Source organism: Canis lupus, chromosome 15, assembly GCF_003254725.2.
Source record: "Canis lupus dingo isolate Sandy chromosome 15, ASM325472v2, whole genome shotgun sequence".
Classification (NCBI taxonomy): Eukaryota; Metazoa; Chordata; class Mammalia; order Carnivora; family Canidae; genus Canis; species Canis lupus.
Window position 1 is genome coordinate 6,321,775 of NC_064257.1, and position 26,845 is coordinate 6,348,619.

The 26,845-nt window shown below is 44.2% G+C and overlaps 1 protein-coding gene across 6 annotated transcripts in view; it reads right to left on the minus strand.

Moving 5' to 3' along the window:
- Positions 1-24,692, minus strand: part of AGO1 (argonaute RISC component 1) — a 35,432-nt gene extending 10,740 nt beyond the window's left edge. For 2 of the 6 annotated variants that reach the window (XR_007402506.1, XM_035698760.2), the window contains exons 1-12: positions 24,455-24,691; positions 19,330-19,513; positions 15,980-16,100; positions 15,365-15,546; positions 14,832-14,968; positions 14,473-14,607; positions 14,236-14,323; positions 13,478-13,625; positions 9,619-9,738; positions 9,121-9,252; positions 8,859-8,992; positions 5,182-5,366 (exon numbers count right to left, since the gene is read on the minus strand). Coding sequence is in view for 5 of the 6 variants with exons in the window: in XM_035698760.2 (XP_035554653.1) it covers positions 5,182-5,366; positions 8,859-8,992; positions 9,121-9,252; positions 9,619-9,738; positions 13,478-13,625; positions 14,236-14,323; positions 14,473-14,607; positions 14,832-14,968; positions 15,365-15,546; positions 15,980-16,100; positions 19,330-19,513; positions 24,455-24,479 (1,591 nt within the window). In the remaining variant the exon portion in view is untranslated. Of the gene's footprint in view, positions 1-5,181; positions 5,367-8,858; positions 8,993-9,120; positions 9,253-9,618; positions 9,739-13,477; positions 13,626-14,235; positions 14,324-14,472; positions 14,608-14,831; positions 15,051-15,364; positions 15,547-15,979; positions 16,120-19,329; positions 19,514-24,454 lie in introns of those variants that run through there. The other 4 variants (XM_049094512.1, XM_035698761.2, XM_035698758.2 and 1 more) reach the window with 4 other exon arrangements.
- Between the last annotated feature and the right edge of the window lie 2,153 nt (positions 24,693-26,845).

Sequence of the window (26,845 nt, forward strand, 5' to 3'; positions counted from 1 at the left end):
AAAAAGGAAAGTAAAGGACAAATTGAACACCAATAAAAAATAAATTTATTATTAAAAAAAAAAAAAAGGGAAAGTAAAGGAACCATGGTGTAAGAGAAAGAATGTGGCTATCAGACTGACCTAAGCAAGAACTGAGGGTTGCTTATACTAAGAAGACAGTTACTTAAGATAGAAAGAAACAAACAGGTTCAATAGAGATTTAAGGGACTCAGAGATGATAAAAAGAATTTTTATGGATAAATTTCAAGTTTCTAGCTTTTGTAATAAAACAGGTCATAAATTATTTTGAAACCTTTTGAGTTTGAAGTGCTTTTTGGTTATCCCAGTGAGGATGTCAATTAGGTAATGAGAATAGTAGTTTAAAGTGCAAAAGCAGTCTGAAAGGACATGCAAATGTGTTAGATATTTTGTACAGAGGGTAATTAAAGGCATGATCTTGATGAGATCATCAAGGAAGAGAACAGCTGAAAGGAGGAAGGCTTAGACCTGAATCTTGAGGAACCTCCAGCATTTGCAGAACAATTAAGAAGATGAGTCTGCAAAAGAGAAATATCCAGAGAACTAGGAGGAAGACAGAGTTGTATCATGAACACCAAGGAAAATGAGAGTTTCAAGGAACAAGTGTTCAACTAAGTCAAATGCTACTAAGAGATCTAGTAAAATAAGGACTAGAAATGTCCTTTGTTTTGTTTTTTTAGTAGCCTCTATGCCCATCATGAAGCCCTAATGCAGGGCTTAAACTCATGATGGTGAGATCAAGACCTGGGCTGAGATCAAGAGTCAGACACTTAGCTGACTGAGCCACCCACGTGCCCCAGAGATATCCTTTGAATTTATCATTACAGAAGAAATTAATGTTTAGAGGCAAAAACTATTTTGCTGATACAAAGTGCCAAGGTGGAGATGTGGGATCAATGAAAGATTTAGTATGTTTTCGATGAGAGAGACCTGAACATATTTAAAAAGCTTAAAGGATCATTTCCACTATCAAGAGAGACAGAGTAGTTAGTGGCCAACCAATGCCTCTGCAGATAAAATTCAGAAAAGCCAGACAAAATACAGAAATCATCTTTTGAAGGCAGCAGAGAGGTGCTGAGACAAGAACTAAAGAGACAAAAACTCCAGAGAGGAAGAGAATCTCACCAAGTTGAGCTATCTTCTGCAGCTGCTTTTTGCTAATTCTAGATGTGGACAAGAGGCTGAGATTCTAAGCTTTGCACAAGCAGAAGAACCACTGCCAGGGGACAGAGAAAGCAAGAGTTTCTGGAAGAGACAGACGAATTCTAAATGTGAAAGGTCAAAACACATACATACATTTATTTAAAAGAAAACATAGACTACTATCTTACGATCTTGGGATTTCTTAAAAAGGACACAGAAATTACTAATCATAAAGAAAAAATATTATACAAATTGGAGTACATTAAAATTTTAAATTTCTGTTCAACAAAAGACTCCCATTAAGAAAGTAAAAAGGCAAGTCACAGAGAAGATATATGTATGTATATCTTCTGTATGTATATATAATACGCATACATATTAAATAAAGGAATTATAAATCAGTAAGAAATCAATCACCTATAAATCAGTAAGAAAAAGGTAGTTAAGGCAACAAAAAGAAAAGGGAAAGACTTGAACAGGCACTTTACAAAGGAGCCTAGTGAAATGGCCAATAAACATATAAAAAGACACCAAACTTTATTAATCATCAGAGAAATTCTATTAAAAGCACAACACATGGGACGCCCTGGTGGATCAGCAGTTGAGCATCTGCCTTTGGCTCAGGGCATGGTCCCAGGGTCCTGGGATCGAGTTCCACGTTGGGCTCCCTGCGAGGAACCTGCTTCTCCCTCCGCCTATGTCTCTGCCTCTCTCTGTGTCTCTCATGAATAAATAAATAAAATCTTAAATAAAATTTAAAAAAAGGAACACACACACAAAAAGCACAAAACAGTACCACTAGACACCATAAAAATGGCTAAAATGAAAGAAACAATACCAAATTTGGTAAGAGTAAAGCATCTATAATTCACATACAATGCTGGTAGAAGTGTAAACTATATAATCAAAATTCCTCCTAGGTATACAACCAATGGAAATGAAAATATATATGCTCAAACAGTATGTATAAGAATATATGCAGAGGCATTATTTAAAACAGTAAAAGCAAAAAAAAAAAAAACAGTAAAAGCTGGAAACAACACAAATCTGCATTGATAGTAGAATGGATAAACACATCTAAATTATGTTACATAATGTTAACATTATGTAACAAACTAAACAAACATGGATGAACTCACAAACATAATGTTGAGTGAAAGCCAGACACACCAAAAGTACATAATAAATGATTCATTTACATAAAGTTCAAAGACTGTCAAAATGAATCTATGGCACTAAAAGCCAAAAGTGATTACCACTGATAGGAAGCTGTAGTGACTAGAAGCCTGAGGTGGTGGTCATGTTTTGCTCCCAAAACTGGGTACTGGTCACCCTGCTGTGACTTTTTGTAAAAATTCACAGAACTGAACTCTAGATACTCTAGATTTCTAGATGTATACTACAATAAAAAGTCTACATTTTTAAAAAAGGATAATAGTACCGATTTAGTGGAGAGGAAAGAGTTAAATATAAAGCACAGGGTGAGATATGGCACCAGATTCGAAATGGACAAATGTGACACTGTCCCCTTCTACACTCTCAGGGCAACCACAATGCAACTGGATCTTGCTCTGTTTGGCCTCCAAGAAGGCAAGGTAAGGGTCGTAAGAGGAGCAGTTAGATTCTTCTAATCTGCTGGCTTAATTCCTAGGCAACTGTCTTCATTGTCCAAGTGGTATATAGTCAAGGAAGAGAATGTAAGTAGAAGAAACCCAAGGTCCTGATCAAGGTTAAAACTTGACAGAGGTAAAGCATCACTGAGCCCAGGGTGGGGAAATCTCTAAGTGAGCACTGCCTTCCTCAGGCATACTGCAAAGTAAGGTACTCCCCAGGTAAGCCAATAATGGATTCTCCCTTTAATGAAAGGAACTAGAAATGTGGATAATTACTCAAAGCAGTTCTAAAAAGTATCCTTAGTTTGCATCCAAGGATATCGATTAAAGGCCTAGAGACATGGATTGGAGGTTAATCAACTTCTCTCCATTATCAATTACTGAATATGACGTCAGTGGAAGGCTTTACCTTAGATTCATACGTGCAGATGGAAGAAGGTTTCAGAGCAAAAGATCTACTCGACTCTCAAAATAATATCAAAGAAGGCAGCAACTGATCAACAGCCTGATAAAATTTCCAAAGGAATCTGGAAAGATTTATCCTCTAGGTAGGATGGTAAAAGATGGCTTCCAGAAATAAGTATATTTAGATTGAGGCCTGATGGATAGAATTTTAAGGGCAATATGGGCAATAAGAAGAAGATTACTTAAGATATTCTAGAAAAAGGCAAATGATGTAAGCAAAGCCAGAGACTAGAAAGCACAGGCAAAAAAATAAGCATGTAAAGTATCTCCGATGTGCCAGGCACTGGGTTAGATGTTGCTTGTTATATAATTAATCCATGACTCAGAAAGGTTAGCTAATTTGTATTAATAAACTGGCATAGCCAGGACTAAAATCCATTTCTTTCTAATTCCAGAACAAGTGATGTTTCCAGTATATGTGGCAAAGGGACAATACAAGATAAAGCTGAAAAGGTTTAATTAAGATCAGGGCCCTGAAAAATTGTTATTTTGTGAATTCATCCAATGAAGTTTTTTGGGGGAGTAGTCACAAAAGGTCTCATCCAGTAAATGAGAAATCTTTCTTATTCAAGAGAATATATCTTAAGACTGTAAAAAAGAAGAAGGTGAAGATGGAGTAAAGAGAACACAGACTGCCTCCAGAGTTTGGGAGAAGGTACCCAGAAGCAATTACAATGCCAAATACAGAAGACGTAAAGACAAAAGCTTACTAATAAAGACAGAAAAGAAGCTACTAAAGAGTTGTCCAGGGGTGGGGGGGGGGGAAGGGTAGGGGAAAAAAAAGAGTTGCCCACCAAAACACATCATAAGAGCAGAGACTACATCTGTTTTCTTCACCAATGTATTTAGGACCTAGCATAGTGTTTCACACATAGTAAGTGATAAATAAATGCTTATAGAAGGAAGAAAGGTCAAAGGGACAGATGGGAGTGGCAGAGGTCAAGGGTTGGACCAAGATTTAATAATACATTATAACATATTAATAAGAGGTGATGACTTTAAGCAACTGAAATAAATGAAAATTTCACTAGAATATAAAGATAGAGAAGGCAGGGTATAGAGACCTGGAAAATACCAAGCGTATCTGGTAATGACAAAATAAAACGAGACAGAGAAAATCAAGAGAAGTGAGAAAGGTCACCGATGGGTCTCTGTGGGTGAAGTTTCAGAGAAAGTCAGAGGTAAGACAGATGAAAGGAGTAAGCAGCTAGTGAGGAAGTGGGTCTAGAAAATGTGGAGAACTCTTTCAAAAAGTATGATGAAGAAAAACAAAAAAATAAGAAGACAAAAAGTAAAGGAGATGGCCTGACTGGTAACATTCTCTTGGATGGGGAATCTGAACAAGTTTGAGGGATAAAGGGTACGAAGTCCCACAAGTGGCAGGATGAGATGGGAACAAGAGCATATATGGGTTGAACCAGGAAAGTGGAGGGACACCTCTTTCTTTCAAACAGGAGAGGTGCTGGGAAAACAGTAAAAGAATTGAGCCATATATATATGTATATATATATATATATATATACATATATATATGTAGTCGGACCTACTCTTAAAAGTGGGAGAAAAAGAAAACTTCTCGGAAAGTCCAAGTCATTCCCAAGCAACAGACAACTTCTAGAACCACCACAATTTCTGCCTGAGTATACTGCACAATGTCCTACACCCTCCTAGGGGTAGGAAGGAATCTGGACTGACCCATATCTGTGTTTGGCTCAGCTTAGCCTGGCATTAAGACCAGCACATAGAGGACCCCAGTAAATGTTACTAGGATGGAGTGTGAGCAGGTAAGCGCAACCTGGGATAACTCAATGGCTCACACGGGCTAATATTTCTCCTTCAAAAGGAATACCGACGTTAAGGAAGAACTCTGACTAGAGCAAAGAACCCACAGGACCCTCCAGGGAGTCCTATCTTCATTATCATTGTCCCCAGAGAACTGTACCATACACTGGCGTCTTCCCTGGCAGGATGACGATAATGAGCTGCAGCCCTGAGTAGGTGTTCTTGAGATGCCGGAACATGGGCTCCACGCTGTCTGCCCCCTGTGCGTATTTGCAGAAGCAAGGCTGGCCCTGGATGGGCATCCCTGCATCCTTGGAAATCTTCCGCAGCTGGTCTGTGAAGTTCCTGCAGCACAAGTATGGTCATGACAGGAGATAATGAGTCCCACTTTAATTCTTCTGAACAAATGCCTCCATTTTAGGTACCTAGCACTATGATAGCCACTGAGACATTCTGAGATAAATGAGACATGATCACAGCCAATATAAAAAACCACATTTAAAAGTTGAGAAGGACAAAATCAAGCTTGCTAAGTATTCAATGGTACAGGCAGAGAGCCAAGGGAAGGGACCTGTGGGAATTCTGAGTCCCTCCCTTGTCCCACTCAAGTAGCTGATTCCTGTGCACGAAGTCTGTAGCAACAGGCAAATGCCTGAGAGAAAGGTCTCTGCTCATATTAAAATAAGCTCCAACAGTGATCAGAACACAGGAAGTGCTCAGTAAAAATCAGCTCCCTCTTCTCCTGTTAGGCTGATTCTTTGTAGCCTAACAGCAAAGAGAAAAAAAAAAATTAGGATTTTATATGAAAGAGAGCATGCAAGCATGAGCGGTAAGAAGAGGAGAGGGAGAATTAGTTTCCACTGAGCAGGGAGCTGACCTGGGGCTCCATCCCAGGGCTCCAGGATCATGACCCAGAGCTGAAGGCAAATGGTTTAATGGATTGAGCCACCTAGGTGCCCTCCTAAGAGCAAATAATTAAACAAAGCTTTTTTCCTTTGGCTTTAGGGCTTTACCCTAGGAAAGGAAGACAAAGTTGGAAGAAAGGGTACACATACAGTAGTAGATTTAAGAAATCAAGCTATATAAATATGATGACAGACTGAAATGAACAGCAGGAAATTTAACTTGTGAAAATCATACATTTAGATTAAAAGCAATACACAAATAGAGAATAAAAGCAATTATCTAGGGGACATTTTATAGCATATAAATACCAAAATGATAGATTCAAAAGTCTATGTAGTAAGAAAATATTTCGTCAAATATTTACTACAAATAAATAAATAAATAAATAAATAAATAAATAAATAATAAAAAAGGCAAACACAAGATAAATACAATATGATACTGTTGTGTAAAATGTAAAATCTCTTAAGGGGTGCCTCGGTGGCACAGTCAGTTGAATATCTGACTCTTGGTTTTGGCTCAGGCTGTAGGGTCAAGCCTGGAGTCAGGCTCCATACTCAGCTTTGGAGTCTGCTTGGGCTTCTCTCTCCCTCTCCCTCTGCCCTGGCACCCTCCTCCCACCCAGTGGGCTCTCTCTTTCTCTAAAATAAGTAAATAAATCTTTTAAAAATTGGGATCCCTGGGTGGCGCAGCGGTTTAGCGCCTGCCTTTGGCCCAGGGCGTGATCCTGGAGACCCGGGATCGAATCCCACGTCGGGCTCCCGGTGCATGGAGCCTGCTTCTCCCTCTGCCTATGTCTCTGCCTCTCTCTCTCTCTCTCTCTCTGTGTGTGACTATCATAAATAAATAAATAATTTTTAAAAAATCTTTTAAAAATCTTATAAATCATTTGTATGTAGGTATATAAAACATATAAATTATATGGAAGGTCACATTTCATGACAGTGGCTGCATCCGAAAAGAGGAATAGAATGAGGCTGGAGGATATAAAGGAACAACAAATTTAATCAGTCAAATTTAGTTAAGTGGGTCTCTACTGCAAAGGAAGTGGTATTCCCAATTTTCTCTCTCCACTAGATCACACTTGGCATGCTGTGTCCTGTGCTGGGGGCCAGGTGTTGAAAGAAGTCTAGAATGGGCAAGATTTTGAAATCCTCTCCTAAACGTGATACAGTTGAGGTAAGAGAATTTCTTTAGCCAGAAGGAAAATTCTGAGGACCCTAGGACTTCATCCAATCCCAATTACCAATTTCTCCACCTCCACAGTCATCTTCACTTCTCCCTGTCTCACTAGAGGATGCCTTTTCCTGTGCTCTGGAGCCCATCCCCTCACACACCTGTAGGAACTTCATTCTATTTCCAGTTTCTCTCAGTTCTTACTCTCAGCCTCTGTTCACTATGTACATTCTCCCTGGACAATCTCATCCACGGCCATACCTGAAGACTCCCAGATTTTAATCTTTAGCCCAGAACCAAACAATCTAACTCAGTACCACTGACCCAGGTGAACAAGTCATATTCTTATTCCTTGCATCTGGGGATCACTGATGAACAGACTCACAACTCCAAGATTCTAGGTTTATCAGTTTCTGTACCCCAAAAAAGCTAAAACAATGGATTGTTTCTCAAGAGAACTGAACAGGGAAAGAACCTGGGAATAAGAGAGAAGCACACAGGGAACAGAGCTACCAGCAAGCTGACACAAAGGCGGATGGCTGGGAGCCTTTCCAATATTGCTAAGGACCAGTTCTTCAATAGTAGGTCAAGGCTACGAGTGGCATGACCTAAATGGCGGTAAAACCCCCCAAACCCAGGAAAGGGACAAAAGGAACTCATTTGAAAGAAACCAGAAGTGTGATGGTGGTAGTTGTGGGTCTGTGGAGGGACAGGAGAGATGCACAGGGAGGGCAGTCAGAATTCCCACAATCATCAGGTGCTGATCCTGTAACTAATTCTTATAAAAACCCCAAGACCAGCTGAACCTGCCAGGACACACAGCTGTTATCCTCATCAATACCCAAAGTGGTCAGCTCCACCAACTTTTCCTCAGCCTAGGTGTGCACTGATCCTACTCTGGATCCAGAGAGAATAAGAAGACATCACTTCAAAAGACTACGCGAACTACTTACTCAACTGTACACTTAGGGGGGTTAATTTTGCGGTATTTGGAACATCTCAATTAAAAAAAGACTGCAGGGGGTCAGTTATTTCTTTACTATTCATTCATTCACTCAAGACCATTACTCCCCTAACATGCTCCTTTAAACCATTTGGCTCTACTATTTTCTTCATTGTTGTCATCTATTCCTAGCCCCTCAGCCTCAGGTAGCTAAGAGGCCCTTACAACTCCTGTTCATCTAATTCAAGTCACTTGGACCTGAATGAACAAATTCTGTGTATGGGAGAGGACAGCTCAGAGAACCAACTGAGCTTTTGTTTCCAATGAGGAATACAAGCTTTGAAGCCTCAGATCTGATTCAATCCCAACTCTGACACTTTCTTCATATGCAAACCTTGTACAAGGTACTCTTTGAGTCTCAGTCTCCTGAAAATGGAAATACCACCACCTACTCACTGTGAAGATGAGAGAAGAGAACAAAAATTAGGTAGAATGTTGGTTTAACATTATAGTCATCACTACTACTATTTATTTCCAATGTTAGTAATTATAACAGTAACTCAGGCCTCCCTTAGGAGATTCATGCCCTAAATCATCATCTCTGACACAAATACAGCTCCTTAGTGAGATTTCTGACCACAGATGGACAGAAAAGGAACAGCGAGAAGTTTGAGCCAGAAAGCACAGGGAAGCAAGGTCAAGAGTCAGAAAGAAGAGACCACAAGCTGAATCTTGGCCCCCTGTGGGTAAGGGAAGGTAGGCAGCTCTGGGGTCCTTCCCACCCTTCCACCCATAAACCCAACCCTCCTTACTTGAGCACCTCTTCTCGACACTGTTTTTGGGGTGCAAAGCAGGCGATGGCCCAGACTTTGATCTCAATCCCATTGTAGAACTGCTTCCCTCGCATGTCCCAGACACCTTGATTAGGTGTGGCAATGGCCCGATTCTGGGGATAGGAAGAGCGGGTGCCCAGGTGAGCCTCAGTAGAGCCAGGTAAGTAGAGGGGCAAAAGCCCCTGGCTATACAACCCAATTCCCCCTCCCATATGCCCCAGAGATGTTGTCTGGCCCTGACCCTGCTCACCCGGCCGCCGTACTGCAAGATGGGCGCCGGCAGCACTCGCCCTGTCACCTCCGTCATGTCATCCTTCACTTTGATCCCAAATTCCTGGATGTAGGGATCTAGGTTGTAGCTGGCATTCTTCATCTGCAAGATAAAAGAAGGAGATGTCAGGGGAGCAGCAGCTTGGCAATACTGCTCACCCTCTAGGTCCCAAGGAGAAAGCCCTGAAGAGCAGCTGGGGCTGGAAAGTAATAGCCCTAAAAAAGGGGGGAAAGTGGAAAATGAAGTAAGTGGGAGTGGATAACACAGGGAAGTAATACTGGAGGGAAAAAGAAATAGGAAGCCAAGTAGCTACAGGGTCAAGAAACAAGAGCAGTCCTATGGAATCCCAGGCAACAAATCCAGACTTGTGTTCTCCTGAGGATCCTGCCAAGGCAGAAAAGCATCTATGCTATCAGGGGCCCCAATGACTGAGCAACCAAGCATACATTTCTCTGCAGCCCTACTGACCAGGCGGCTAATCTCCTCCTGTCTGTCTGGGGCCGACCTAGCTGTAGCCTTTATCATGGTCGAAGTCTGGTTGTCGGTCAACTTCTTAATGCAGCGCTGCCCAGCCACAATGTTACAGACCTGAGGAAACGAGAAGGACAGGTAGCTCTGGCTTGAGTACAGTCCATCCTGTACCCAGAGCCCCACAATAAGGGAGGAGATCTTGGCTGTCAGCCCTGGGAAGGAGACTGCAAAATCTCTTGTGCAGAGACAGGTAAGTTAGAAAATATCCATGTGCAATACGAAAGGCAATACAGCCACTCTGTCATTAACAGATTGGGATCCAGAGCCAGATCTGGGCTCAGGTCTCATGTTAACTGGGGAGAACAGTAACAATCTCATAGGGTTGTTCGGAGACTAAATAAAATAAAGCACTTAAAGGACTGAGAATAGTTCTAAAACACAGTCAACAGTAAACTCTAACATAAATTATTATTTACCAAAGGACCCAGCATGGAGCTCTTCTGAATAGTAAAAACTCAAGATACACAAACTGGATTCCTAAGGTAGTAGATAGCTAGCTCTTCAATGATGACAAGCATTCAGTTACTCCCCTGCAACCTACCAGGGGAACTAGGGATGGCTCTTAACTTGAGCCCTAACCTACAAATGATCACTAAGCTCTTGGACCACAGAAATCACGGTCTCCGTTGGCTGACAGCATCCTTCATTGGTGTGAGGGACATCTTGCCATGCATTCCTGTTTTGAGCCCAAGAGAACACAATGGAGATCAGAAAAGATTTTCTAGTGATAAACAAGTCTTCCATTCCCCAAAATACTATATTCAGAATGCTGGGTATGGGAAGCCTTTTGGCAGAGTAGAGAGTGCCAGTAATTTGCAAAGACTTGAGTCTGAAGCCCACGCTTGCCATTTCCAAGTGATTTACCTTGGGCAGATCTCGTAACTACTCTGAAACTCTGCTTCTTTAATTTCAGTCATGGGATAAAACATTGGCTGTCTATGAAGTTGCTGTGAGGGGTTAGAGAAAATGAAATATGTGACTTGTTCCCATAGGGCCAACACTATCTAAGTACTGGTTTTCCTTCTAATTTCCAAAGTTCATTTTTTATTTCCAAGATTCATTTTGAACAATGGTAAGGAAAACCACCCTGCCCTTAACCTCACATGCTCTTAAATTCCATATCCCAAAGAATATACAAATTACAGATTCAATCAATAAAAATCCTTAATTGTTAGAATTTATATGGTTGTACTCTTAAAAGCAGCTTAAAGTTGTAGCACTCTTGAGAGATGATTTCAGCTACAGAATCAACATTAGGAAAAAAACTAAAGCAGGGATGTGGAGAAAATGGAACCCTTGTACACTGCTGGTAAGAATGTGAAATAGTACAGCCACTGTGGAAAACAATATGGTGATTCCACAAAAAATTAAACACACAATTATGATACGATTCAGTAAATCCACATCTGAGTATGTAGTGAAAGTAGGGATTAGAACAAATATCTGTACGCCTATATTCACAGCAGCATTATTTATTATAGCTAAAAAAGAGGAAGCAACCTAAGTTGTCAATCAATGAATGAATGGATAAAAAAATGTGGTAATATGTGTACAACAGAGTATTATTTCACCTTAAAAAGGAAGAAAATTCTGACACATGCTAAAATATAATAAGCCTTGAAGACATTATGCTAAATGGAATGTGCCAGTCAAAAAAAGACAATTATATAATTCCATTCATATGAAATGTCCAAAATAGACAAATACACAGAGACAAAAATAGATTAGTGATTACAAAGGGCTGATTGGTGGAGAGAAGGAGTGTAAGTGACTACTATTGGGATGGGTTGTCTTTTGGAGATGACATAATGTTTTAGAATTAGATAATAGTGATTGTTATACAATTCTGAATATACTAAAAACCACTGAATTGTACACTTCCTAAGAGGATAAATGTTATGGTATGTGAACTATTATCTTGATAAAGTTATTCTAAAAAACAAAACAAAACAAAAACCCTACCTGGCTATAATAGCCTACATGATTTGACCCTGCACCTCTCTCCAAATTCATCCCCTATTACTTTTCCCCCTCCTATACCACACACCAGCCACTATGGCCTTCTGGGTATCTTAAAAAATCCAACCTCCCTACTGCTTTAGAGCCTTTGTACTTACTATTTTCCTCCTGCCTGGAAGACTCTTCCTTTGGGTTATTACGAGGTGGTTTCTATCTCATAATTTAAGACTCAAATGTCTCCTAAGAGAGGCCTTCCTTGACCATAATAACTAAAGTGGCTCTCCAATCCCCTCCTCCCTTATTTGTCCCCTTAATCTTTTATTATTCTTTTATCACTTAAAACTATCTGACACTCTCTTATTTATCTATTTATTGTCTATCTCCCCCCTTCTAAAAACGATAATAAGAATAAAAATATGTCATTATGTAAATTATTCACCTTGGAAATTAATGTTTCAACAGAAGTAATGTTAATTTGCTAAAAAAAATCTCAGCTTGCAGTAATATTAACTAAACGCCCATCTACTTAGCTGGGGTTGTCCCTAAGGACTCCCGTTTACACCTCAAGAGAACATACTGTCTTCATCCCACTTTCCATGCATCGACACCTATTAACTAAAGTCAGAGTTCTTGGGTTTTGGGATCTTATCTCCCCTCAGCCTAATTTCCTTCTGGTTAGTTCTGAAATCCCAGAAGCTCACATAAGGCTTGAACTTTATAGTCCCAGCTATCTGACTCCTGCCATGAGAACAAAGAGTAAGATGTTATTCTAGGCTAGTGCGTCTCCAAATTTAATGTTCACATGAATCCTTCTTTGGATTCTGTTAAAAACTACTGACTCAATAGTTCTAGGTGGAACCTGAGATTCCACATGTCAAACAAGTTCCACTTAGGTAATGCCTGTTGCTGTTGGTCTACTGAACACACTTTGAGTAGTACTGGTCTAAACAATGAAGAAGTCAGCAGTGGTTTCTCATTAGACATCTTAGCTAGTGTATACCAAATCAAATACAGCCCAATGGTTCTGCATTTGTATTCTATGACTTAAATAATATTATTATTCTTTAATTGCAGGATTTCAAAGGTCTGCTAAAGCATAAAAACATGGCAAATCTTGGGGCTAAAACTTCTTCAAAAGAAACACACTGATGGGGGATCCCTGGGTGGCTCAGCGTTTTGGCGCCTGCCTTTGGCCCAGGGCATGATCCTGGAGTCCCAGGATTAAGTCCCACATCAGGCTTCCTGCATGGAGCCTGCTTCTCCTCTCTCTCTTCCTCTCTCTCTCTCTGTGTCTCTCATGAATAAATAAAATCTTAAAAAAAAATTAAATTAAAAAAAAAACACAGTGTGTTCCAGAAACACACTAATTATCACATTGATAACATGAATAGGACTCACATTATAGCTAAAATGTATCTCCATTTTCTGGAAAATAAGGTATACTTGTATTTCTAGGTCATTTAGGATCCCCAGCTCCAGATAAGGTTAAGAGAAATTAAAAATCAGGATAGGGTACGATAAATAAAAATTAAAATGAATGTAGATATCTGAAATCTCGGTCCTGAACAAACTAATTATTTATTAAACATAAATACAGCTTTCACCTCTGCCTGGCAGTCCTAAAAGAACTTGAGAGCAGTATAGGATCTAACAAAAGAAATTAACAGGTTAAGAATGAGGCCTGCAGTTCACTGAATGACCTCATACCTCTCAGAATGTCAATTTTCCAAACTTCAAAATGGGAATGAGAGATTACGAATGGAAGAAGAGACCTCTGATGATCTGTGTGCAGGTACAATACTTGTTCTCCAGCCCAGCCATTACTTGGCAGCCTCACCTCTAGGGGCAGGTAGGTATGCTTTTGTTCCTGGCCAACTTGCAGGCAGGGCAGGTGGGGATACTTGAGCTGAAGGTTGTATTTCTGCTTGAAATACTGTGCCACTGTGCACTCCACAGTCTGTCCACTCTCCAGCTGCAAGGGAAACCTGTTTGGGGGAGGGGAAGGAAGTGTCAGAGCTCAGCATTTAATGCCCTCGCTTTAGACTTAGAACCATGGGAAGCCCCAGACTTGTCTTCATCCCTATCCAGCCTCTTTGAGCACTTCCACTCATGGGAAAACAGGCAATACAGGGCTCCCAGAGTGAAGCTAAAGATGTGAGAAGTTCCACAACACTGAAGACCATAACTGACTCATCTGCATTTCTAGTGCTAAGCATAAAGTCTAACACACAGCAGGCACTCATAGCCCAGTAGTCTGAGGTCAGGAAGGTGGATGGAATCAATGACAGCTTCCCAAAGGCCTAGTCCAGGAGCCCTGCTTTCTTTTTCAGGAGGAGTAACAGGCTGTGAGAGAGAGATCCTAACACTTACAGAACTGACATACCAGCCAGGGTAAGACTCTTGTTCTAGAGGAAAGGCAGTAAAAATGGTAAGGAGAGTACCAAGGATCTGGGAAGTTTGGAGGAGGGATAAACTCTCACAGCTTATCTTCAAAAACAGGGCTCATCCTTAGGGATGGTAGGGGTCAGGGAAGGGAAAGGAGCGAAAGGAGTATGTTGGCATATCAGCGTATGGCTCAGCAGCCTGTCAACTCACGTCTGGTGGCTGGCAGGGCGGCGGGTAACATTACACACTCGGTATTTCCTCTTCATCTGTCCACAGTGGGTCACTTCCACCTTTAGGCCTGGGACACACACACTGCTTGTCAGGGTTGGAAAAGGCTGCTCATGTGCCCAGGCTTGGCCTCTCCCCTGAACATATCCCAAGGGGATCTCCTTTTAGGACTGAAGAGAAAGTAGTGCCATTCCCTTCCCCACCTGGTTGGGTCCTCACCTTTGATCTCCTTGGTGAAACGCACACGCTGAGAGTCCGTGAGGGGCTTAGGCTGCTCATCTATGTTTCTGATGTCCAGCACCTCACACATGAACTCAATCACCGGCTGCGCCTTGTAGAAGGCAGTGGCTGAGACTGTGGGGACAGGGTGGGTATAGCTCAGCTCAGGTTCGGTCTTCCAGAATAAATGGAGGCACTGCTCTTTACACCCTCTTCCTTATAGGGTATTGGGGTGGGGGAGGGGTCCCAGGGCTATAGGGATTAGACTAGGAGTGTGGTTGCAGAGCTGGGAGGGATGAGGCTGGGAGTGTGGTCACTGGACTCAGGGTGCCCCTGGCTCCATAGCTCTCCCCACTCACCATCAATGTTGAGCATCATCTTCCACATGGCAGGGCGCACAGACTGGTGAAAGCCGAACCAGACCTCGCGCCCACCCCCCAGCGGGTGGTAGTAGCCCTCAGGCGGTGAGAAGAAGGAGCGGCCCACGGGGGTGTACCTGGCAGGGACAGGCAGAGAACTGGTCCCTCGGGCACAGGCCCCCACCCTGTGAGGCATCCTGGGCACGGAGGAGCCCTGGCCTGGAAGGCAGGACACCAGGGCTTTAATTCCAGCTCTGATCTTTTACTGGTTTTATGACTGACCTTGTGCAAGTCTATCCTTTCTCTGTCCCGCAGGGACAGATGGGGTAGAGGTCCAAAGAGATCTATAAGGGACAGGGCCGAGGCTTTAAACACCTAAATGTAAATGCATACTGCTTGGCATATGCCAGGGCTTCAACAAATGTTTTACTTGAAAGGCATACACTGTGGGACTTTATTATGTGCTCTTCCCCTCCTCCCCACACAGCAGTTTTGCCAAGACTAGTAGCCCAGATACTAACTACACCCAGTACCTCATGGATGCCAGATGCCTCATGGCGACATCCAGGGCTTGCACAGACTCCAAGGGAACAGGGATCTGGCCACTGACAAGGGCCTCATGCAGCATGCGCCAGCTAACAATAGCTAGCCATTTGATGGAGACCTTGAAGATTCGATCCTTCCCTTCCCCAGGGATTGTCACCTCAAAGTCAACCTTCAGAAGAAAGGAGTAAAGGATTGCTAGTGCGTTCCCACAGTCCAACATTCCTTCCCCCTGCCTTAGCTGTCCTCCACCACACGGATTTGCCAAGAATCTGCTCCTGAAACTGACAGGGGCTCTCACAATGAAGATTTCAGAGGAAATCCAGCCCCTTAGGCTGTAGCCACCTTAGTTGAGTACTGCTATCCCTCTCGGTCTAGCAGAAAGTCCTTCAGGTCTCTTTTAAGTCTAATCTCAGTCCATCTGGGACAGGGACAGACATACAGTAGGCTAAATAAACATCAGCATCTACTCATCCCTCACCCTAAAACACACTTTCTCATCATAAAAGATGAAGGAATTTCTGGACTGCCCGGCTCCAAAGAGGCCTACATGAGTTCTGACCCACCTCAGACCACTAACAGGTCTAGCCTGACTCCCGGCTTACCCGTTCATTGCCAATGGGCAGGGCTGTGACAGTGTAAATGTTCTTCTTTCCATCATACACAGGCTTGCGATCACCAAAGATCTGAGGCTTGAAATGCTGGACCATGTACTCCACCACTTCCCTGCAGGGACAGGAGCAGCCTGTGGAAACTGAGAGACTACTCGGAGCTCTTGGAAGCAACTCGGTGTTCAAATAACGGCCATCCCCTCCTAGCAGCCACTCTAATCTCATCTACTCTATGGTAGCATTTCTCAAACATCAACGTTCATATGAATCAACTGGAGATTTTATTAAAATGCAGATTCTAATTCAGGTCTAGAGCAGAGCCTGAAATGCTACAGTTCTAACAAGCTACCAAGAGATGCTTCTGGTTCTCAGATCACCAAGGCTCTAAAGGATCTGAAAGAGTAGGTACAAGTGACTTCTGAGCAGAGGGGGAGGCAGAGAGGAAAAATGCTTATTCCCAGGGTCTATGTAGAATCAGGAATAGAATCCAGGCTATTCCAATCCCCAAGCTGAGACATAAAAAAGGTAGAGGAGGTAAAGATATGAATTGGAATAGGAATAAACTGTGGAAGAACCCCATCTCTTTTACCTCTCTGAACCCCTTAGTCCCGCCACCCCATTACCACTCCATTATAATCTTTTTCTTGATTTTACTTCCTGTCCTCTGCCACTAAGATCCCAGAGTGTCCATCTAACCTTCAAAATACCATCCCATCCAATTATCTGACCTCTTCACTTTCTAAACAAAAGCTCTTGAATGTTACTGGACCTCTTCACTTTCTAAAGCAAAGCTCTTCACTTTCTAAACCTCTTCACTTTCTAAACAAAAGCTCTTGAAAACTACTGGATAAAAAGACTCAAATTGTACATTGTAAGCAACTGTAAACAAATGGTTTCGATCCCAATTAGGCTTTAGTGCTATCAAGCAATTTTATGACCCTGATGGTTCCATCCCTCATAGATTGTGTCAAACTTTCTCCTCTACCCTCTAACTCCAGAACCCATTCCTACATTAAAAGCAACTCTACTGACTTTAAAAAGAGTAGTGAAAGACAGGCAAGGCCACCTTCAAGTTCCCAGACATACGTATAAACAAATTTATATATGCATACCTCTTTTCCTTTTTTCCCTCTCACATTTGAAATGTCCCTTCTATATATAATTTTTAAATATATGAAGATTTGTTCAACTTCAGTCATTAGAGAAATATGATTAAGATTAAGCCAAGATTGGGGAGCCTAGGTGACTCAGTTGATAGAGCCTGCAACTCTTGATCTCGGTCGGGGTTGTGAGTTCAAGCCTCACATGGGGCACAGAGCTTACTTAAAAAAAAAAAAAAAAAAAAAGAAAGAAAAAAACTGTGGGATCCCTGGGTGGCTCAGAGGTTGAGCAGCTGCCTTTGGCTCAGGGAGTGATCCTAGAGTTCCGGGATCAGGTCTCACATCGGGCTCCCCACATGGAGCCTGCTTCTCCCTCTGCCTAAGTCTCTGCCTCTCTCCCGTGTCTCTCATGAATGAATAAATAAATTTTTAAAAAATAAATAAAATAAAATAAAATAAAATCGAAAAAAAAAATTAGGAACGCCTGGGTGGTTCAGTGGTTGAACATCTATCTGCCTTTGGCTCAGGGCGTGATCCCAGGGTCACGGGATCAAGTTTCACATCAGGCTTCCCATGGGGAGCCTGCCTCTCCCTCTGCCTGTGTCTCTGCCTCTCTGTGACTCTCATGAATAAATAAAATCTTTAAAAAAAAAAAAAAGGAAGAAAAAAATTAGACCAAGATAGAATTTTCTACTTATCAGAATCCAAAGATCAAAAAATCCAACATACTGTATTGGTATAGATATGGGAAGAGGCACGTGATATTCTGATAATGAGAGTATAAATTGGTACAACTTACCTTAAAAAAAACCCACTGGTAATATTTCAAAATTTCTCAACATAGTATGCCAGCAATTCCACTCCTAGTAATGTATCCTATAGTTACACTCATATTTGAGTGCAAAAATGTATCTATATTTAATAATATTCAACAGTTTCACTTTTGTAGCAAATGTTTAGGCTAAACCTAAACGTTCCTCAATAGGTTTATTAAAGAAGTTATAATACAACCATTCAATGGAATATCTATGGAGCTACGCAAAAGACTGAGGCAGATATACCTGTACTGATAAATACTGTTTACTGGAAAAAAGCAAAGTACAGAACAAGGCATATAGGATTCTAAATTTTGTGTGTTTTAAAAAACGTTTTATATACACATATCCTTGCATACGCATACAAAAATATATGGAAACATACTTAAAAATGGTAACAATGAATCCCTCTAGAGAAAGAGACTAAGGGACTGGAGACCAGGGTAACAGATATTTTTTGCTGCTGTTCTTTTTGCAGTATTTTATTTATTTATTTTTACATTGTGCATATGTAGTTTTCAAGTAATAACAAAATAAGTTAATTTTATTTTATTTTTTTTTTTAATTTTTATTTATTTATGATAGTCAGAGAGAGACGGAGAGAGGCAGAGACACAGGCAGAGGGAGAAGCAGGCTCCATGCACCGGGAGCCCGACGTGGGATTCGATCCCGGGTCTCCAGGATCACGCCCTGGGCCAAAGGCAGGCGCTAAACCACTGCGCCACCCAGGGATCCCAAAATAAGTTAATTTTAAAAAGAAATATTGCCTCAGGGCACCCAGATGGCTCAGTTGGAAGAGCATGCGACTCTTGTTCTTAGGGTTGTGGATTTGAGCTCCATGTTGTGTGTAGAGATTACTTAAAAATAAAATCTTAAAAAAAAAAGAAATACTGCTTCTTCCAAGGCTAATTTCTCCAACTCTATGTCCTGTAATGTCTTCCTGTCTTAGCAATGAATAGGAACACATTCTTCTCCTCTCTGTCCTATACCTTTAACTAGCTTCTTCTGTTTATAAGCATATCCATGTCTCATTCTTAAAAACTTTTCATTCATTTTAACAAATACCGCAATGCACAATGCACTGTACTAGACCCCAATAAATCCCCTCTAACCAACCATGCTTCACTGTCAAGCTATCTAGAAAAGGCTATCTGCTCTATCCCTACCACATTACCTTCCACTTATTCCTCAACTGACTGTAGTTAGATTACTAGCCCAACTACTCTGCTGAAACTGCTTTGCAAAAGGCACCAATGATCTCCTGATAGCCAAATTCAGTGGTATTTTTCAACGTTTACCTGGAATTTCCTCCTCAAAAAAGTCCTCGAATCTGATGATACCACCCTCTACTGATTTTCTGGATATTCTTTCAAGAGTCTAAAACTCAGTAAAGACTCCTGGACTTGGGACTTAGACATGCATCACTTACCGGTTGACTCTGCGAGGACACTTATCCGGCTTGATATCCACCTCGTAGTGGTAGACATCAATCTTAGGGATGTCCACCTCAAAGTAATTGGCCAGGAGCTTGATTGGTTTCCCCACAGTGCCAATGCCAGGCCGGCGAGGTGCCTGGAACACCTGCTGCAGGGGGGGCAGGTAGGCGCCTGCAGCTACAAGATAAAGAGGCTCATGAGGATACAGTCTCCTAATTCCTTACCATTCTGATCAGAGAAGACACAAGGCCTTCCAGAACAGGAACAATAGAGTATAGGGGCAGCCTCTTTCCTGCCTATCCAAACCAACTGAGGGGTTCTACTGGCTCAGACAATCCATGTTCACTTTTTTTAAACCTCTCTACAGTTAGAAAAATTATCTTTGTTGTCTCTCTATTCATCAAGTGAATACTTAATATGTTTCTATTAAATGTTAAGTAGAAGAGCTAAATCTGGCTCCCAATAATAAAACTTTTTTTCTTGTACCAGGTTAAGACATCTGCCTCCACCAGGTATCTGGTAAACCGAGTAGCTTCTCTTCTCTGCCAGCCAGATGCTCACTTCACTCATCACCATCCTGAACATGAAATAACAACATCTTAATGCTTCTCTGCAATGTAGGCAGGAGGAAAATCCAAAGAAGGTCAGGCTAGTGGGATGTGAGGGAGACAATGTTTTAGAAAGGATGAATGCAACTGAATGGCTGAGGTTGGAGAGACAGAAAAGTAGAAAAGGCTAAAAAAAAATAGAGCTTGGAGACAAAAGAAAGGAGAGAGGCTGAAAGAGGGAGCTGACAAAGAGGCCACAACTGGAAGTCACAGCAGAAAGAGGCTTGATCTAGGAAGGAAGGAAGGCTGGAGTTAAGGCCTAGGCAACATACAGGTTAGAGTTGGGAGTTTGAGCAAGCAAGACTGCAATTGGGGAAACAAAAAAGAAAAGGTTCAAAGGAGAAAAAGCTAGGGAATGAAGACAGGCAGAACACAGGAGAAGGAGTCAAGAACAGGCTAGAGTAGAGGACTTGGGAAGGAGAGACAGCCATTAGCATGCTAGAGAAGACGGAGATACTGGCTCTGAAGAGGAGAAGAGGTGCTCTGCACAGCCACAGCTCCCTCCACACAGAGGGCCCAGACAATAACAGAAGGAATCAATTTCAAGATCGAGCAGGACCCTGGGAAAGGGCTAGGGCAGGGCCAGCTTCCACCACTTTCTCCTCTCTTGCCACCAGCTAGATTGCTGCCCCTAGTTTTATCTTCTAGCTTGAGAGGAAAGGGCGGAAAAAGGGACACTAAGAGAAGCCTTTGTCCACAGCTACTATTGTCCTTGCCAGTAGAGGACCAGCCCAGGTGGGAGGAGAGAGGGATAAACCAGCCCAGAATCTCCCATCATCATAGCTCTGCTTTCACAGTCCGTCTGGCTGGGGGATGGGGCATATCCTCAGCTGGGGGGTCAGGAAGAGGTCAGAACCATTCATGGGAGGGGCATGTTTCCCAGAGCTAAGCGGCTATGTCTCCTAACCACCTGTCAAGCCCAGCCCTATCTGCAGACCGGGAAATGGAGACAGAAAGGGAGGCTCAGCCTGGGGGGGACTTCAAGGAGTCAGCTCCAGGGGGAAGTGAAAGCCTAACTACTAGCACCTGGGTGCCTTCTCCACAAACAGCTGGACAGAAACTGCACACGAGCAACAGATAGATGCAAACACCTAGTGAGACACGTTCCTGTCATGTATACCCAAACACACACTTAGACCTAGATGGTTTACCTTTATACACATACCCCTCACCACTCTAGATCATGAGTTCTTCAAGAGCAAGGGCTATATCTTGCCTCCTAGCCTACAGGAGGTGTTCAACATAAAGATATTAAATGAATGAACAAACAGATCCACAGACACATCACAAAGAACACACTAACATACATAGCACCCAAACACCTGTAAACTGCTCAAAAACAATGATAAGCCTTGCACAAGATAAACATCCTGGCGGATATAAGAGATATTCTTCCCATCCCAAGCTTTTACATTCCATTCACCTCCTTAGCCTTCTAGGCTGAATAATCTTTTGGAGTCTTGGGAAAAAGACATCCCCTAGAGCTGGGGGCTGGGTAGAAATGATGGGGGATGGGACAGGCACTCTAGCCTCCAAAGGTTTCTCTTCCCCAGAAATAGAACTACACACCAAATTCAGCCTTAGGCACCCTCCACTCCAAGGAGGCTTTGGGAAAACAGGAGAACCCCCACCTTCCTCTTCATCCCCAAACTAGGGAAGGCGAAAGGGAGAACCTCTCTCCCATCCCATCCTCCTGCAAGCCTTAGACAGTACAAAGTTCCCCCCACCTCTTACCCCACCCTGCCCCCAGCTTTCAGTCTGAGAAAGGGAGACACTTCCCTTCAAACCCAGACAGGGACAGACGGCCACTTTGTGATGCAGATGAGGGCCCCAGCACAGAGGACAAAGCTTGGGCCTTGGGGGAAGGGGCGGGGCCCTTCCTTGCAGACAAAAGCAAGGAGGGAGGGGCCATGGAAAGGACACTCCCCCTCCCCCATCCCCAACCAGCCCTGAGAAGGAAAAGTAACAGAGCTCAAAGGCCTGGCTCAGGGATTCCTTCCCTGCAGTTTTGAGGCCCACATACCTCTTTAGGAGCCAGACTGCCTATTCAAAACACAAACTCAAGGCTGGGTTAGCTGTACAGTAAGACTAAAAAGCCAACCTCTTCTAAAAAAAAACTTGTCCACACCTGAGTATCACAAATTACTAAATACCCACATGTATGTGCTTAACCACTTATGTTCATACTGGAATGTGATTCAATTCAATTACTAAATGTGTACTTTGTGTCAGGACCTAGGCATTTGCTGTTTCCACAGGTAAATTAGACATCACCTCTACCGTCCTGGAGCTCCCAATCCAGTGTATGTGCTTAGAACACATCTGAGCACAGAAAGCGCAACAGGACACAAGCCCAGCGAAGCCAGCAGCAGTACCTTTAGTTTTGTGTACTGTGTCCTCCAACTTCCAAGAGAATAGTCTGGGCCTAGGAAGGAGGCAGTTACAGGGTCCCTCCATTCACAGCTTCCAGACTGAATTTTAATTACACCTTTTGATGAGGCAAAGCATGTCCCACTGGCCAACTCCAGATACCAGGCTCTAGTCCCCTTCCTAAAAGCTTATCTCCTATAACAAGCAAGAAAGTCAATTTTTTCATCACTCCAGAGTCCATTAGGAATTCATCAGAATGAAATCATTAGCAGTCTGGTATGGGTGCCAGCTCCCAGCAATCCATCTGGACCTCTGTGACTTACTCCTACTCTAGTACACAGGTTGCTGTAAATAGTCTCTAGCCTTAGAAAACCAAGAGAGTTCCTAGAATGGAGAAAGAATCCTAAGGGAAGGAGAAATAGTTTTCTGAAGTCAGTTGCTCCTTGCACTCTACATGAAGACCTACACAGCCTTTACAAGATTGTTTTTGTTTGGGGGGGAAAGTAGTCACTTATAGATCACTAAATGGATGACTTGAATAAATAAATTGGCAGGAGCTATTTCCCTGAGGGGGATAAGATCTGGCATAAATAGATGATGACTCTTCCACCACCAATGCCAATGAAATTCTTGTCCCAGATGAAATCCACATCCTGAATAGAAATCCTATGTCCACCCCTGGAGCAAATGGAAAGAGATAGTGAGACAAGACCTAAAGGACTCCCAGGTCCAGAATGCTCCTCTGATCAAAGGGTAAAAGACCTAGGACACAAGCAGGTGTCACCATCCCACAGCCCATCCTGGAGACTCTGGTCTTCTTGAAGCTGCCCTACCCCAGTCTCTCCTCAGTTCCCATGTCCCTTCCTCCAGACTGCCTGTAGATAAGGAGAAGTTAAGGCTAACACCTGGGACTCACCAGGGTAAAAGCTATAAACCCCCCCTCTCCCAAACGACTTATTTGTGACAAAAGCCTAGCTCCGCAACCTTGGGTCTAGTAACACGACCCTAACAGTTTCTGGGGAGCAGAGAAACAAAAAAGAAAAGATACCCAGTGGGGGACAGAAGCCACTAAAAATATTAAAGTACAGAAAGAGATTAGGCTGTCACTTGAGGGGACATTTCAACGGAAAAATCATTATCTTTGAATTAAAAGATCCCATCTCTACGAAGTATTGGACCAGAAACGAGGAAACCAGGCAGACAGCCCCTTCCAGGTACACCTGGTACTCGCCTTGGTCTCTCGGTAACCAACACCTTTTGTGAGTCCTCTCTTCAGGGGGGACTTGCCCCCAATACATTGCCTTGGACCCAGTCTTTCCTCACCCCAGGGGCATAAGGCGGCAGCTTCCGTCAACCCGTTTTGGCAAACTGTGACTGAGGGTTTCCAGGATCAAGGAAGAGACCCAGAGACGGGGAAGGGGTCCATTTCTATTTGCACTCTGCCAGCTGAAACTTAGAACGCGCCCCATCAGCGGGCTCCTTTTCCCGAGCCAAACCGGGCGGGGTGGGGGGTTGGGGGATCCGGGCAGCCACGCCCCCACCACGCCGGGCAGCCCCTTCCAAACGCCACCTCCGCGCATGCTCGGGCGCCTCCGCTCCAGCTCCCCCGACTCACGGGGGGGAATCCCGGGCTGGATCCCCACCCACCGCCCCCTGACCCTCGCCCCCGCGTCAGGCCCGGCCGGGGCGGAGCTCACAGCCCAGCTCTGGCGCCTTCTCCCAGGAGACACCAGCCCAGCCCAGCCCCCGCCCCCCGGCAAGCAGCAGCCCCGGGCCCATCTGTGCCGACCCCCTCCTCTCCTGGACACCTGGAGCCCGCCCCCTGCCACCTGCCGGGCCTCTCCCTAGGCCTCCCGGGACCTCCGGCAGTCCTTACGTGCGTCCAGGCCCTCCTCCCAGACTACTTCCCACCTCCAGGAGCGCATACAGCCTCCGTGGGTAAACAGCCCCCGTCTTAGGGCTTCCTTCACAAGGTTTCCCCCGGAACTGCATACAGCCCCCTTCAAACTGGGCCCCCCCATCCCATAAGAGCCCCTCTCCGTACTCAGGAAGCCTTTCCTCACTCGGAAATCCTGTTCTTCGCGAGGGAGTCCCCCGGTCCGCGGAGCACGCACCGGCCCCCACTCAAAGGGGCCCTTACCTGCTCCCGAGGGTCCCGCTTCCATCCCATATACCCGTGCGGAGGTCAGGCGGCCTGGAGACTGTGGAGCCCAGAGTGAGGGGCCTAGGGACCCCGCACTCCGGCTGCTCGGGCTTCCGGGCCGGGCTCGGCACCCCCCCCAAGCCCGGCCGCTCGCGCCGCTGCCCCCGCAGCCTCCGTTGCCGCCGCCGCCGCGGAGCCTGCAGCAGCTCCCCCTGCGAGCGCCCGGCCAGCTGCCAGTGCGCAGGCGCGACCGCCAGGCCCAGGGGGCGGACGGGAACGAGTCAAGCGGGGCGCTCCGACGGCAACAAAGGCCAATGGAGAGGGGCGGGAGCGCCGGGGACCCGAGGCAGCGGCCCCTGGCGGTCACCCATCGCCATGCAGCCCGGCGGGAGGGCTCCGGTAGAGGCGCCGTGGAACCTCGCCGCGGCGTAAGCGGGGTGGGGCGGCGGGGGGGTGTCCCCCCGCCCGCAGCGGCCTCTGGTCCTGTGTCTCTTCCCCAAACAGGTCCCTCCAAGCCTACACACCACACCGCCTTCACCCTTTGCACAAGCCACCCGCACATTACGGGAGCCCCACCTCATTCCCAGGCCCCCCTCTCGCACTCGGAGCGCCCCATCACCCAGGGGCCCTGCCTCCCACCTCTCCTCCCAATCACCCTCATCCTTCAAGCCTCGGCTGCAAAGCGACTGCCTCCGCGAAGCCTTTCTCCGTCCCTAGTCACTGAACTCACTGACGCCACCCCCTCTTCCAGGCCGAGTGCTGGGCGCTGGGACCACAGACGAAAGAGACCCTGCCTACCCTGGAAGATGTCACAGTCTCAACTTAAGTAAGGCATAGAGTTCTATCTTCGGGACCTGGGAAGCACCTGCCTCTCCTTTCTCATCCCTCTCATGAGGGGAGAGCTTACCCCTCAACTCAATCTGCTTCTGTCCTCACCACGTCATTTAAAATACTTTTTGTGTCAAAATTCAAAGGAAATTTTTTGATTCTTATTTCTCCGCAGCATCTGGCACTGGCCTCTCCTTCCTTTTTGAGCCTTACTTGGCTTTAGAATTTTCTGAGCTCTCCTATTGCCCAAATCTTTGTCAGTCTTCTTGAAGGGCCCCATGTTGCTTTTTTGCCCCATTAAATAACAGTGTTCACTGTGGTTTCAAATCCAGCTCTCTTCTCATTCCACTCTGCTTTTCCCTTGCAGGTTTGATCCTTCTTATGGCTCAACTATCCCTCCAAATCTCGATCTCCAGCCATGTCTTAGACTCATATTTCCAAATGTATGCTGGACAGCTCCACCTGGATCTCCAGCACTGCTAATTTGAAGTCCAAAATCAAACTCTATCTTTCCCCCACAAATGTGCTTGTTCTGTACCTCCCTTCTCTACAAATGGAGACGATTTCCAGAAATAATAGTTTCTCTCCCTTGCTTCTTGCCCCCATTCAGCTGTTCACCAAGTCCTGACATGTTTACCTCCTGACTTGCTCTCACATGACCCTTCACCATTCTGCAGGCTCCTTGTGCTACTGCAGATCCTTGGTGCTGGTACATACCTTGCCAAAAGTAACATAGCCACTTCCTTGCTAGTCTTGCAGTTTCTGGGAACATTTCTCTCATTCAGTTTGCGGCAGTTGAGAGGTGGTAAGATACCCACTTCAAACATCACGTTCCCATATATTCATATGTATTCATCCATATGTATTTTCTAATGCCTACTTTACACTAGATGCTATGCAGAGGGCTAGAAACTAAATAGATCATACCCAGTCCCTACACAGAAGGAGATTAATTTCTGACACTTACCATAGTGTGCCTTGCTTCTCTGCAGCAGGGGTTCTCAAATAAGCAAGCATCAAAATCATCTGGAGAGCTTGTTAAAACATTGCTGAGCCCCGCCTCCAGAGTTTGTGATTCAATAGGTCTTGGGTAGAACCCAAAAATGTGCATTTCTTTTTTTTTTTTCAGGATGCATTTCTAGTAAGTTGCTAGATGAGGCTGCTGCTGCTGATCTAGGGATGAACTGCTCTACAGCATAAAGTTAAGAAGAAAGGCTCTAGAGCCAGCCTGTTTTGGCTTTAATCCTGGTGCTGCCATTTACTAGCTATGTAATAACACAGAGCAAATTACTTACTTTCGCTGTGTCTCAATTTCCTCCTTCCCCATTTTCAGGGATGGAAATAGCACCTACCTCAACTGGGCTGCATGTAAAGACCTTAGAACAGTACCTAGAAGAATGCAAAGTATTAGCCCATACTGTAATCACTGTCTGCCTCTTGTACTATATTCTAAGTTCCTGAAGAAAAGGGACCAAATCAGATGCATCTTGTCCCCCTTTAGTGCCTGGAACAAGCTGTGCCTAGAATTATCAATGAATATGGGCTGATCTGAATCAAATA